The sequence below is a fragment of the Sebastes umbrosus genome, chromosome 3 (genome assembly GCF_015220745.1).
Source record: "Sebastes umbrosus isolate fSebUmb1 chromosome 3, fSebUmb1.pri, whole genome shotgun sequence".
Lineage (NCBI taxonomy): Eukaryota > Metazoa > Chordata > Actinopteri > Perciformes > Sebastidae > Sebastes > Sebastes umbrosus.
The window spans coordinates 28,338,923-28,354,251 of NC_051271.1; the positions used below are offsets into that span (position 1 = coordinate 28,338,923).

Sequence of the window (15,329 nt, forward strand, 5' to 3'; positions counted from 1 at the left end):
TCTGGTTTCTACAGGGGGTACAAGGAAGAAAAAAAAAAAATGGCCTCCACGGAGACTGATGCACTCAATAAAGCTCACATTGCATCGCCTATAGACTTAAGAAATAAACAAAAATAGAGATTTTGAGCTATGTGCCATTGTAATATTTATTGACATTTTCAGTGTTTCCATCATTTTATTAAGTGACATAAGTTTAGGTTTTAGTGCTAAAATATTTGCAGAAACACTATTTAAAAAATGATGATAAAATGATAATTAGAGGTGCCAATTAATAATTTTAATAAATGATAGACATACAAATAAATTTGCAAATGGATTTATGAAATTATTTTTAAAAGATTTTTAAAAATAACTTTTTGCTGTCACATTAATAAATTGAATAACACAATTTAAAAAAAAAAGTAATTTCACAAAACCATTGGCTGCATGTTATGAAATATTAAAGAGTGTAGATAAAATTGTTCCTTTGTCTCCTATTGGGTGTTAAAGGTGCACTCCATTGATTTTATACATGAAGATCAGGTTACTCGTCACAAGGACTCCTACTCAACCTGGGAAAACAGTTGTCTTACAGTATGTGGCTCTGATGACGCTGTTGATGTCATGGTGATGTCATCAGGGCTATCTCAGCTTGAGCTACAAATTGTTAAGAGTAAGCCTGCGTCATCAAACTGTGGTTCGGAGTTTGAAAGAGGTGGAAATTTAGCAAGAAGAAAAGGTGTAGATGCTATTGCATTATGGGAAATGCAGGATCTAGCATTTTTGGAGCTTGACTCATACTAGGGTACGTCACATAACTTTATGGAAGTGCAGTTCTAAATCTGGATTGCCCGTTTAATGTAGTTTCAGTTTCCATTAAAATGAAAAGGTTAAATCTATTAAAAGACATATTAGTAATTGAAATGACAAAAACTCAATTCTTTTAATGCACCCTTTTAAAATGAATTCCTATAAAGAAAAAACATTGATTTTAAAGGGATTTAAAACCTATTTATTAAATATGATACAGAAATTATTTACCTGAATAAATCTGTCTTACTAAGAGTCGATGTGATGTAATGTTGGATGTGTTAGTTGTTAGTAGTTAATTTCAGAAATGAAAGGTGTACAACCCTATAGAAGAATGTTCCGGCCACATAGGGAAAATAACAATTACAAGTTTTGATATCGAGTATGTTTTTCTTCTAGGCTACTTTTACATTATGAGTACCTTCTGAAAATTATTTTTACCTTGCTGTGAAAGGCACAGACTGAAGTTATACTGTTTTCCATTAATATTTATCTGAACCTGTGTTATTTGTCAGTAAATTTCTAAAGAATAACTTTCTTTTGTGTGTATTATAATGCACACATATTCATGTGTGTTGAATCTCTTTTATTTTGAAAGTGACATGCCAGTAATAGTTAATAGTTAAATAGTTGTCAGTATATTGAGGTGTAAGTGTGGATAGCATGTCACTTTGTTGTGTCGATGTGAACCGTTCATTGAACTTCATTGAACTTCTTTATTTTTTACAGATTTCTAACAATCATATAAACAAGTCAGTTTTCACAAGACAGGAAATATTTTTTTCTTAACAGCTGTAACTGTGATATTTTGTATGTTGATGGAACATTGGTGATCTAAATGAGGAAGTGAAAGGGTTCAACATTGGGCATTGCATGCTGACACATATGGTGGGTGTAGCATTTTCTATTTAAGACAAACTTTTTTTCTTCCGTTTCTATTTCTTAGAAACTGCGATCGATGCAATACCATGAGGATGTGGAGCCTTCAAAACCTGCTGTTCACCCTGTGCAGTAAGTTTTTAAGATTAAATGAATAAATATATGTTTAATGCAAATTTAATATTGCAGGATACACCTTGATATTTGTCTTGGTAGTTTTTTTATTATTTACTGTAACACAGCTGGCATTGATGCTAGCATTTTATGTCTATATAAAATATAAAAAAATTATATCATAGACATCACAACATATTCAAATGCATACACTCAGTGACACATTGATAAGAAGCTGCATAAACCTAAAAAAGAAAAGTTGTAATGACGACCCATTTCCAGAGTATTTACATTTCATGTTGTGTTCTCTTTACAGTTGTTCTGAGCTGTGTGAGGAGCGCAGCAGGGTTGATCCATGTATCTGGATATGAAGGGGGACAAGTTAAAGTTTCTTGTCCCTATTGGGAGGGTTACGAGTCTTATGAGAAGTACCTGTGCAAGAATGACTGTGGCGACGATGATGTTCTTATAACGACAACGCAAGCAAATAAGAACAAATACTCCATCCATGATGACAAACAGAAACGAATCTTCACAGCGACCATCTCTGATCTGAGTCGTAGGGATGCTGGGAAATACTGGTGTGGGGTGACCAGGAATGGAAAGGATATCTACACTGAAGTAAAGCTGGAAGTAGGCCAAGGTAGGTAAAAAAAAAGTTGCTACGGGTTGTCACCATAATGTATACTGGATATGAGGCCATAGAACATTAAACAATTAGACTCATTTACAGTGGTGAAATTACATTTACACAAGTACCGTACATAAGTACAATTTGAGGTATTTATACTTTCCATTTTCGACTACTTCATACTTGCTTCACAACATTAGAGGCAAATATTGTACTTTTTACTCCACTACATTTGTCTTACAGAAATAGTTACGTTGCAGATTCATTTGTATATACAAAACATATGATCATCATCAAAATTGAGTGTTTTAGATTAAATCGGTGTTTACCAGTAAGTCAAATTGTTTAAAAAAAAATCATCCATATTGGTCGATTTTGCTGCGTGCTTACACGTTAATGAAAGGGGTCGTTCTGCTCGCCATGAGCTTTACTTACTTTCGAGGCTTTCACTACGTTTACTGTAGCTAAAAATATTTCTGTATTTTGCTAAAAGCTGCAGCAGGCAGAACGTTTTTGGCATCATTGGGCAAAAAATCCATAATAACCTTTCAACATATTGTGATTCAAGTGTTCTGAGAGAAAACTAGACTCCTGCACCTCCTCATGGCTCTGTTTTCAGGCTTTAAAAAAATCTAGCCGGTGACAGGAGACTTTGACCAATCACAGGTCATTTCAGAGAGAGAGAGCGTTCCTATTGGCTGTTCATTCAGCGGCGTCAGCTGTAAATCACTCGCGAACTCCGATCAAATGGTCAAACTAGGCAGTGCTGATCAAATATGAACTAATATTCTGTTACGGTCACATATTTCTCGTTTTCAGAAACATCTTGTAGTGTACTGTTTAGCTGTAAAATGAGAGAGTTTGCTCCGGATGGTGGGCGGTGCTTGGTATTTCCTCAACTGATCGCAACATGGCTGCTGGGTCACAAACTTTCTCATTTTACAGCTAAACAGTAACTACAAGATGTTTCTGAAAACATTTGAGGCAAGAAATAGGCATTACAATAACAGAATATTGATTCATATTTGATTAGCGCTGCCTAGTTTGACCATTTGATCGGAGTTCACTAGTGATTGGCAGCTGCTCAGAGACGGCAGCTCGATGACACATGATTTTATTCAGATTACCTGTCTCATGCACTACTGTCAGGATATAATGACCGTTTTATAAAAATAACTTTTTTTAATCATATTTGCTCCATTTCTACCCACTGCTGCTTTAAGTAAAATTTTAAAAGCCAATATTTTTACCTTGAGATATGTTCATGTAAAGAGTCTAAATACTTATAAATATATATGTGCTTAACAATCTATGATGTTTATTTTGCTCTCAGATAGCTGTTGTGATGGATCCACCAAAGTCCAAAGTCATGAGGAGAGTTCGGTGTCCATCAGTTGTCAGTATGAGCCTAAGCACCAGAACGATCTGAAGTACATCTGCAGAGGAAACCATCCCCCCACATGTCTGGAGAAGGCGCTAATCACCTCTGACAACACACAAAACGGACAGTTCAGACTCACAGATGAAAAGATGTTAAGGAAATTCACGGTGACCATTACCAGTTTGACCCAAGATAATTCTGGGCCGTATCTTTGTGGTGTCCATGGAAACACTGGCCTGGATGTTTTCTCTGCTTTTGAGCTGGAAGTCAAAGGTGAGAGATTTACCTCCTCATATTGTGGTAAACCATTATTTTTCACAGTATGTAAATCAGTTTTCTGTAAAATAGATATTGTGGAAAAATGACTAAAGGTTTGATTTTACACTTGTCTGATTTGTCAAAATATATCAAATATTTGAAGGAAAGGTGAATCATGTGCTGAATACAGGCTGCAGTGTTGACCCAAACCTCCTTCTCCTTCACAGAGTGGTGCTGTGTCAAGTCAAACAAACAGAGCGGCATTGTGGGACGCCCAGTAACTCTGCAGTGTCCCTATCCATCACAACACAGGCATAACAGGAAGTTCCTGTGTAAGGGAGACTACCGCAACAACTGCACAGACATGGTGACGAGTCAAAGCAGGTTCATGCTACAAGAAGATTTTTCTTCCGGCTCTTTCTTGGTGACGATCAGAGAGATGAAAGCAGGGGATGCTGGGACGTACTGGTGTGGTTCAGACTCACAATGGAGTACTGGAAACTACACCAAGATTCAGCTGTCAGTAGGTACGAGTATGAAAAGAGCAATAGATATTACACCTGAGTATATGATAGTAAAAATAGCTCTAAGTTACATCCAGGTTTGATCACTGCTGTATAAATTTGGTATCCTGTAGGTTCAGTTAGCTCATGTCTGCATCATATCTCCATGAAATAATGGATTTTAATAGTGCTTTAACTGCATGTGAACATGCTCCACTGGCTAGCTCATGTGGGGGAGACATGGAGACAGATAAGAAGCAAAAACGCTGATGGACTCGAGCTTGTGGATCTGATAGACTTTATTAACACAGAATAAAGCCGAGACAACTCTGCAGAAATGTCTATGTGGCATTCATTATGGCAAACGTTATTTTTATAAAACGGTCACTATATCCTGAGAGTAGTTAATGAGACAGGTAATCTGTGAAAAAAAATAATATGATCGTGAACTCTGATCAAATGTGAATCAATATTCTGTTACTGTAATGCCTATCTACTGTTTAGCTGGTAAATGAGAAAGTTTACTCCGGCCGGTGGGCAGTGTTTGGTTTTGGCTCAACTGTTTTCAACATGGCGGCTTTCTCATTTCACTAAAATATGTTTCTGAAAATGTGTCTCCCTAGTTTGACAGTTTGATCAAAGTTCATGAGTTTTGCAAGCAGTGATTGACAGCTGCCCAGAGACTGCTCGGCTCCAGCTCGGCTCTAATTGGTTGTTTTGGTGCGGGCGTGGTGAAATCTTGCAAATGTCATTAGGAGCACTGGGAGGAGGCAGGGGAACATTAATTTTTTCACAGATTATCTGTCTGGTGCACTACTGTCAGGATGTAGTGACCGTTTTATAAAAATAACTTTTTATCATATTTGCTCAAAGTTACCAACTGAAACTTTAAATATTTAACTCAAATGTGTTTCTCCTTCACAGAGTGGTGCTGTGTGAAGTCAAACAAACAGAGCGGCATTGTGGGACGCCCGGTAACTCTGCAGTGTCCCTATCCACCACAACACAGCCATAACAGGAAGTTCCTCTGTAAGGGAGACCACCGCAACAACTGCACAGACATGGTGACCAGTCAAAGCAGGTTCAAGCTTCAAGATGATGATTCTTCCGGCTCTTTCTTGGTGACGATCAGAGAGATGAAAGCAGGGGATGCTGGGACGTACTGGTGTGGTTCAGACTCACAATGGAGTGCTGGAAACTACACCAAGATTCAACTGTCAGTCGGTACAGGTATGAAAAGAGCAAATAGATATTACACCTGAGTATATGATAGTAAAAATAGCTTTAAGTTACATCCAGGTTTGATCACTGCTGTATGAATTTGGTATCCTGCAGGTTCAGTTAGCTTATGTCTGCATCATATCTCCATAAAATGATCGATTTAATCCCTCCTCCTTCCTTCTGGATTGTTGAAATTATGGACTATCAAATAATAGCAAAACTGCCTTTAAATTCAAGGAAACAAGGAAAGGCTACACAATGTTTTTAACATAATTTGAGAATTTTCTTTCAATCAACAAATTAAAGCTGTGCTAAAAAACGTGATTTGTAGATTGTGCAGTTCGTAGGTGTAATGTTTACATTGTTCACCACCATAGTTTAGCATGTCAGCATGCTAATATTACTTATTCGCTCTAAAAATAAAGTACGCTGGGGGAATGTCATTAGTTTTACAGGTATTTGGTCATAAAGCGAATGACCGGACAAATTGAACCTAATGATGGTGCTGGATGAAAAGTCAGCGGATCATCAGAGTTATTATATTTATTCTCTGGGGAACATCAGTGTCTGTAAAACATTGTATAGTGATCCATCCAACCGATGTTGAGACACCTCAAGGTGGGGTTAGAGGTTAAGTCAGGGGGATCATCGATATTATCAGGATACATCAGGATACAACCATGAATGTCTGTAAAAAAGAATTGTGCCAATCCATGCAGTAGATTTTCATCCCCTGGGGACTGTGAATGCAGATACCAAATTCCACGTCAATCCTTTAAATAGTTGTTGAGATACTCAACAGACCTGACCGAAACTGTCCGACAAACATTGCTGTCCCCGCTGCTAGCATCGCAAAAAATAAGAATGTTTGCTAAGTGTACTAAGAAACTTTCTCTAACAGTCTTACCACAGCAGACCAGCACTGTGGTGGAACCTGTCGGATCACAATCAACACATATCCCTGGAAAACAGATCGATGGTACGTGTGTGCCTGCGTGAACCCACAGTTAAACACAAACTGGCCATTTATAAAAAGGGAGCATGGAAACACCAAATGTTGTGAGGCCACAGTTCTGATTTTCGGTGCCCTTTCTGCTGTTTAGTGCTTGAGATTGTGATAACAGATATGTGAGGAGTGTAGATCTGATGTGTGTTTTCAGGAAGTGTATAAGATATTTTTACTCTGTTCTGTTTTCTCGTCTTCTCAGATGCAGCACCCTTTCATCCTGTGGTTTTCATTGTGCCCGCTGTGCTGCTCATACTGACATTTGCCCTGGTCATGGTTTTTAAATACAAATGTTATAAAGTGCGAGGTACGTTTGACATACAAATGCATGCACAGAACCATGCACACACAGGCAAACACATACACATATGCATGCAAACTAATTGTGTAACTATTTCTTATGCTGTGTGTTTCCAGGAGCTGGAGCCAACGTGAACAGAAACAGAACCAAGGCAGCCCAAACAGAGGAAGTGATAAGTGTAGCAGATGTAAGAAGGCTAAAATCCAAAATTATTAGTAATCATTTCCCTTTGCCAATGAATACTTACACCTGCAATCTGCCCTGTAAATGGAAAAAATGTCTTGCTCTGGACCAAAGTACTGAACAAATGAAATGACCAACCAACTGATTATTTGGCCATTTTAATGTGCATAATAATATGAATTATCATCTGAGTAATGTTGCCCTCTTATGTGTTTATTTTTGTTGATTCTTTTTCAGATTTATGCAAATCAAGACATAGCACTCTCAAAACAGAGGTCCTCCAAACCGCAAAGCGCCTGTCAACACTATGATGATGCAGGTGAAACCCATCAAGACTCTGTCTACCAAAACTACACCACAACAGATGATATCTACTGTAATCAAGTTCCTATTAAAGCCAATAGGAGATGAACAGCATGCACATCTGTGACCAAACCTTGCATTTTTGGGTCACATCTGTACCCAAATGATCCTGTTTGTATTGTCTTAATTAACAGCTGACCAACACATATTCACTTTAACTTTGATTTTACACTTTTTACGCTTTTACCTTTACGCTCATTATGATTGCTTATTGTTAATATAACAAACTGTTTAAAGGTATAATATGACACATTTGTCAGTTGGTTTGTAAAAACACCACATACAAAGTTGGCCCCCTCCTCCTCGGCTCAACGAGCCAAGAGAGAGAGAGAGAGCATTGATGGTGGAGCGAGCTATAGAGTGAATGAAGAGAGGGAACGGCGTTAGTGAGAACAACGCAGAGAATCAGAGAAAAAAAAAGTTATTTTCTGATTGTTTCACAGCGGTTACATTCTAAAGCACACACACAAGCAGCATCCTGTCCTCTGTGCTCGGTCTGTGTGCCTCCGTCAAACTGACACACCGATAGCAGCACACAACAGCCACTGTACACATTAGAGGAGAGACAGAGGAACAGGGGAACTCGCAGCGATGTAAGAAACCCGTTCTCATCCGTCAAATACGGCCAGTTTGTATCTTACAGAGCTAAAGGGGGATTTGTGCCTCGGTATCAGACGTCTAGGGGTGTGACAAAGTGGTGGTATTTGACGACCACACACACCCTGCACGCTGTTATTTGCTGTGGGTTACACCCCAACGTGGGGCCTAAAGGCTGTTTGCAGACGCACAGAAGCGTCCCAAACACAGCAAAAAGAAAAAGAAAAGAGAAAATACAGCCAGAAGGCGGGGTCTCTGACACGACCACGCACTTCTAGTGGGTCATAAGTGATGATTGAGAGGGGTTATTTTGTATCAGTCCATGCATTGTTTTTGAGAAGATGTCTGTATAGTATGCCTTTAACACACCTGCACTCCTTATAAGACATTGTAGATAACCATTTCAGCTAAATACTCTAAATGTAAGTTACTTTCATGTATATATGTACCTTTAGTAAAAGTGAATAAATAAATAAAATAAACTAGAAAAGCCAGTCTATGTTGAAACAACTCATTACTATTTATTTTATTTTTTTTTGCATTATATAAATGGGATATAAAAACAATATTGCCACATTGTCAGTGATTGTCAGTTCCAGACATTTGATCAACTAAATTAAACAACTGATTCATCTTAGTAAATTAGAGCATGACACTATATTCCAGTGATATTCACAGAGAGAAAAACCACACACACGCACACACACGCTCACAATTCAGTGGATTTGTATTCAGTTTTGTTTTGTTGCATTAAACTAAACTAAAGTTTTGTTTTTTTTTAACCGCAGATAGTTTGAGTAAACAGGATTTGACGCTCACTTGATCTGACTGACAGCCTGAGCTGTACTGTAGTTCTCCTCAGATCAAGTCACTTCCTCCTGTCTATAAAACACACTCACACTTGTGGTTAGTGTGTCACAGTGAGCCCTCTGCTGGTGCTGTTTCACTGTTACACTGAATTCACTATGAGACACTGGATCCTACAGATGGAAGAATCAATAGGCAATATTCCAGATTGCATAGCCCATTACTGTAATAACTATTTATCAGTCAATAAATATTGTTGATTTATGTATTAATCTGACAAAGTTTATTTAATTTTTTTAAATATATTTTTTATTGATTTTATTTTGTTTATTCTTGTTTTTTTTATCATTCTAATGATGAGACAGAGGATGCAGCGCACCAAATGATAATCAATAGGCATGTTAGTACGAACAAATGTAAATTGAGGATACATTATTTGCAGTAGTTAGGTTTCGCACTGTGACTGACTGGTGAGTTGTCCAGGGTGTACCCAACCTCTCGCCCAGTGTTATCTGTGATCGACTCTAGCCCCCACGACCCTGTAAAGGATAAGTGGTTACAGATAATGGATGGATGGATAGTCAGGTTTCATCTGCTTTTATGGTCATTTTTGACCTTTTTGTCAAGACTTTGGCTTACAGAAAGTTCCTGTTTTTACATAAATGTTTGCATGAGGTTTTGAATTTAGTTGTATGTTTAACACATTTCTTAATAATATTTAAAAGTAGTTAAAACCGTACCCCAGGAGATGTAAAATATATAAATCATATTTTGAAAAAATCCTATAATTTGTTTATTTAAACCCCAATTTTTGATTTTTTCAATGTTCTTGACCAGTGAAAGGCTAAATAACAGTAGGCACACATGGATTAAGGATTAAATTGAATTAAGCACTGAAAAATCGGCTGGAGCCGATCCCAGTGGGCCCTTTAGAGTCACAAATGAACCTAACCTGTATGTCTTTGGACTGTGAGAGGAGAAAACCCACGCAGGCTAAACATGCAAAACTCCAAACAACAAGGCCCCGGCCGGGCCGGCAGGTTCAAACCCAGAACCTTCTTGCTGTGAGGCGACATAGTATATCTGATGAAGTATTGTTCCCCTATTTGGAGAGACAGAGTTGCAATGTGCAAAGTTTGCTGACACATATTGTTTGCGTAACATTTACCCACATAGTATTCTCAACATGTTCTACATCGGACTGTAGTCTGTGTGAAAGCAACAGTTCACACATTTACACAGTGTGACCCCACCAGCTGGGGTTTCTGTTGCTTTTGCAAAACCTTGAAAATGTAGAAGGTTCAAAACCTGCTGTTCATCCTCTGCAGAAAGTTTATTTCTTTGTATGAAAATCATTTCAATGCAAATTAAAGTGGTCTACCAAAACTGCACCACAACAGATGATATCTACTGTAATCAAGTTTATATTAAAGCTCTATAGGATATGAACAGCATACACATCTGTGATCAAACCTTGCATTTTTGGGTCACATCTGTACCCAAATGATCCTGTTTGTATTGTCTCAATTAACAGCTGACCAACACATATTCACATACCGCTGTGGTCCAGTCATTGTCTGACTGAAAACCACAGTAATATCATTATTTGCACAGATTTGTTCAGATATATGTAGTGCTTGTGTCCACTGCTTAATTAATTACTTTAACTTTGATTTTACACTTTTACACTTTACCTTTACGCTCATTATGATTGCTTATTGTTAATATGACAAACTGTTTAAAGGTATGATATGACACATTTGTCGGTTGGTGTTTGTAAAAACACCACATACAAAGTTGGCCCCCTCCTCCTCGTCTCAACGAGCCAAGAGAGAGAGCAGCGATGGTGGAGCGAGCTGTAGAGTGAATGAAGGGAGGGAACGGTGTTAGTGAGAACAACGCAGAGAATCAGAGAAATAAAACATTATTTTCTGATTGTTTCACAGCGGTTACATTCTAAAGCACACACACAAGCGTCATCCTGTCCTCTGTGCTCGGTATGCTTGGTGTGTGTGCCGCGCACCAAATGATAATGTATAGGTATGTTAGTACGAACAAATGCAAATTGAGGATACGAAGTTAGGTTTTGCCCTGTGACTGAATGGTGACTTGTCCAGGGTGTACCCAACCTCTCGCCCAGTGTTAGCTCGTATCGGCTCCAGCCCCCCATGACCCTGTAAAGGATAAGTGGTTACAGATAATGGATAGATGGATAGTTAGGTTTCACCTGCCTTTATGGCAATTTATGACTTTTTTTGTCAAGATTTTGGCTTAGACAAAGTTCTTGTTTTTAGATAAATGTTTGCATGAGGTTTTGAATTTAGTTGTATGTTTAAGACATGTCTTAATAATATTTAAAAGTAGTTAAAACCGTACCCCAGGAGATTTAAATATATAAATCATATTTTGAATAAATCACATAATTAGTTCATTTAAACCCCAATTTTTGATTTTCAATGTTCTTGCCCAGTGAAAGGCTAAATAACAGTAGGCACACATGGATTAAGGATTAAATTGGATTAGGCCCTGAAAAAAACTGTAATTATTCTGGGGTCATTCTTCAGTTTTCACACTACTTCTTGACAGTAATGGGGCTGGAGCCAATCCCAGTGGGCCATTTAGAGTCACAAATTAACCTAACCTGCATGTCTTTGGACTGTTAGAGGAGAAAGTAGAACTGACGCATATTGTGGGTGTAAGATTTACCCACATGATATGCTCAACATGTTATACACCGGACTGTAGTCTGTGTGAAACCAACAGTCCACACCTTCACACAGTGAGACCAGACTAGCTGTGGTTTCTGTTTCTTTGCAAAACCATGAAGATGCCGAAGGTTCAAAACCTGCTGTTCATCCTCTGCAGTAAGTTTATTTATTTATATGAAAATCATTTCAATGCAAATAAAAGTGGTTTCAATGTCTTTGACTTGGCAATGCTCTATTATGATCACAGCTGGCATTAATGTCCGTTAGTGTCTTAACTCATCTTGTAAATCAAACTCAAAGGGGTGAAAATGATCATGATGTAGACAACAGATGTGCTGGGTGGTAAATGCACATATATGTGCACTCAGTTTAACTTAAAACAACTACAAGTTATATTACATGAAGCCTGTTTCCAACAATGTTTCATTTCATGTTGTCTTCTCTTTGCAGTTATTCTGAGTTGTGTGACGAGTGCAGCAGGGTTGATCCATGCGTCTGGACATGAAGGGGGACAAGTTAAAGTTTCTTGTCCCTATGGATGGGGTTACGAGTCTTATGAGAAGTACCTGTGCAAGAATGACTGTGGCAACGATGATGTTCTTATTAAGACGACAGAAGCAAAGAAGGGCAGATACTCCATCCATGATGACAAACAGAAACGAGTCTTCACAGTGACCATCTCTGATCTGAGTCGTAGAGATGTTGGGATATATTGGTGTGGGATGACCCGAACCGCTTGGGATACTTACCCTGATAAAGTACAACTGGAAGTAGAGCCAGGTAAATAAACAAACATTTTTGCATCACTTCATGATGTTGTTGTATGAAACGTAGCTGCCTAAATGTGGTACACTGGAAGGTTGTTCTGAATTGTTTGTAGTTAGAATTCAAATAATCAAAACATCAGATTGATTTCCATCATAATCTTGACCTCATTAATATTCTGTTAATGCGTATATTCTTGTATCAAAATCTGACTGTGGAATGCCAAACTAAAAACATCTTTGTCACTTGACAAACCTACACTCTATCCCATTTCCAGAGCTGTCATCAGACTAGTTTTTCCATGTTGTTTTTTTGTAGTAATTGTTGTTATATTTATTATAACACTCAACTTTATTACCTCCCTCAGCAACAAGAGGAATTGCACTATGCTGGGAGTTATTCTTGCACATATACTTAATTTCTGCACATTAGAGGTGCTGAATTCGATATCAAGAGCATAAATATAGCTGCAAACAACTATTGTCTATGTAAAGATATAGAGGAGTATTGTCTACCTGAGCAGAGCGTGAAGTCGCTCTCCCTCTGTGTGTGTTGTTGAAAATGTGTCTCCCTAGTTTGACAGTTTGATCAAAGTTCAGGAGTTTTTCAAGCAGTGATTGACAGCTGTCCAGAGACTGCTCAGCTCCAGCTCGGCTCTAATTAGTTGTTTTGGTGCGGGCGTGGTGAAATCTTGCAAATGTCATTAGGAGCACTGGGAGGAGGCAGGGGAAAATGAATTTTTCACAGATTATCTGTCTGGTGCACTACTGTCAAGATGTAGTGGCCGTTTTATAAAAATAACTTTTTATCATATTTGCTCAAAGTTACCAACTGAAACGTTAAATATTTAGCTCAAATGTGTTTCTATTTCACAGAGTGGTGCTGTGTGAAGTCAAACAAACTGAGCGGCATTGTGGGACGCCCGGTAACTCTGCAGTGTCCCTATCCACCACAACACAGGCATAACAGGAAGTTCCTGTTTAAGGGAGACCACCGCAACAACTGCACAGACATGGTGACCAGTCAAAGCCGGTTCAAGGTTCAAGATGATGTTTCTTCCGGCTCTTTCTTGGTGACAATCAGAGAGCTGGAAGCAGGGGATGCTGGGACGTACTGGTGTGGTTCAGACTCACAGTGGAGTCCTGGAAAATACACCAAGATTCAACTGTCAGTAGGTACGAGTATGAAAAGAGCAATAGATATTACACCTGAGTATATGATAGTAGAAATAGCTCTAAGTTACATCCAGGTTTGATCACTGCTGTCTAAACTTGGTGTCCTGCAGGTTCAGTTAGCTCATGTCTGGATCATGAAATCACTATAAAATAATGGATTTAATCCTTCCTCCTTCGTCCTGGATTCCTGAGATTATGGATTATCAAATAATAGCAAAACTGCCTGTAAATTAAAAACAACAAGCTAACTGTTGTGTTGGCTAACACAAGTAGCTCGCTACAGTTCAAGACAAAGGCCTAAATAAAAAGGATTTGTTTTGTTATGTGTTTATAAGTAGTTCACAATTTGCACATTATAAATTATTTCAAATATGCTGCTGTATGATACTTTACTGCCACTTTATCATGTACAATACAGGGGTAGAGATTGAAGATGACATTTGGAAATCATCATAGGACCACCACGATGTCAACATTGTATTCTTCTGGTTGTTGATTGGTAACGATCCATGTCCTCCCTTGGAGCGTCATTTTATGTGTTTGGGCCAATCACAGATTAGCATGAAAAAAATGAAATACATTGAATTGTTAGAAGAGGTCCCGCCTCAAGGGAGGACAGCACCAGCCCGTCCTCGCTTGCCCCAACCACCACTTTCTTGCCTGCCCTGCAGGTGTCGCTGTTTAAGCATTTTAATCAGAATTTCAAGAATGTTTTTTTTCCAAAGAAGAGAGAAAAAATATTTTATAAATAATACTGAGATATTTCACTCTGGACCAAGTTGGTGGACCGGCCAACTGACTGACAAACATTGCTGTCCCCAGATCCCCGCTGCTAGCATCGCAAAAAATAAGAATGTTTGCTAAGTGTACTAAGAAACTTTCTCTAACAGTCTTTCCACAGCAGACTAGCACTGTGATCTCTACCATCACTGTGGTGAAACCTGTCGGATCACAATCAACACATATCCCTGGAAAACAGATCAAAGGTACGTGTGTGCCTGTGTGAACCCACAGTTAAACACAAACTGGCCATTTATAAAAAAGGAGCATGGAAACACCAAATGTTTTCTGATTTTCGGTGCCCCATCTCCTGTTAAGTGCTTGAGATTGTGATAACAGATATGTGAGGAGTGTAGATCTGATGTGTGTTTTCAGGAAGTGTATAAGATATTTTTACTCTGTTCTGTTTTTTCGTCTTCTCAGAATCAGCACCCTTTGATCCTGTGGTTTTCATTGTGCCCGCTGTGATGCTCATACTGACATTTGCCCTGGTCATAGCTTATAAAGTTATAAAGTGCGAGGTACGTTTCACATACAAATGCATGGACAGAACCATGCACACACAGGCAAACACATACAGGTTTGCATGCAAAATTATTTTGTAACTATTTCTTATGCTGTGTGTTTCCAGGAGCCGGAGCCAACGTGAACAGAAACAAAACCAAGGCAGCCGAAACAGAGGAAGTGGAAAGTGTAGCAGATGTAAGAAAACTAAAGTCCAAAGCCTTGCTAATGGGCACAATAGGCTGCAATGTCCATTACAGTCCACATTACAAACATGATTTATAAATGATTTTACTATTAGTGTGGCTGAAAATGAAATGTTTCTTTTGAGGGTGGTAGCCTACTACTGGAAGGGAGTGGCGCC

General features: G+C 38.5%; 1 protein-coding gene across 3 annotated transcripts; it reads left to right on the forward strand.

Annotated features, from left to right (window-relative positions):
• Positions 1-1,673: 1,673 nt before the first annotated feature.
• LOC119485795 (polymeric immunoglobulin receptor-like) lies at positions 1,674-14,821 on the forward strand. 3 transcript variants are annotated; one of them, XR_005206370.1, is made up of 11 exons: positions 1,674-1,800; positions 2,099-2,425; positions 3,747-4,067; positions 4,280-4,579; positions 5,480-5,785; positions 6,678-6,755; positions 6,985-7,089; positions 7,200-7,270; positions 7,504-8,313; positions 9,675-9,677; positions 14,810-14,821. XR_005206370.1 is itself a non-coding variant. In XM_037765564.1 (9 exons), the coding sequence occupies exons 1-9, from the start codon at positions 1,758-1,760 to the stop codon at positions 7,675-7,677; spliced, it is 1,725 nt and encodes a 574-aa protein (XP_037621492.1). In that variant the 5' UTR covers positions 1,674-1,757; the 3' UTR covers positions 7,678-8,720. The 3 variants fall into 3 exon arrangements, 2 of the variants coding, with proteins under 2 accessions (XP_037621492.1, XP_037621493.1); XM_037765564.1 differs by lacking the exons at positions 9,675-9,677; positions 14,810-14,821 and having other exon boundaries at positions 7,504-8,720; XM_037765565.1 differs by lacking the exons at positions 6,678-6,755; positions 9,675-9,677; positions 14,810-14,821 and having other exon boundaries at positions 7,504-8,720.
• The last annotated feature ends 508 nt before the right edge of the window (positions 14,822-15,329 follow it).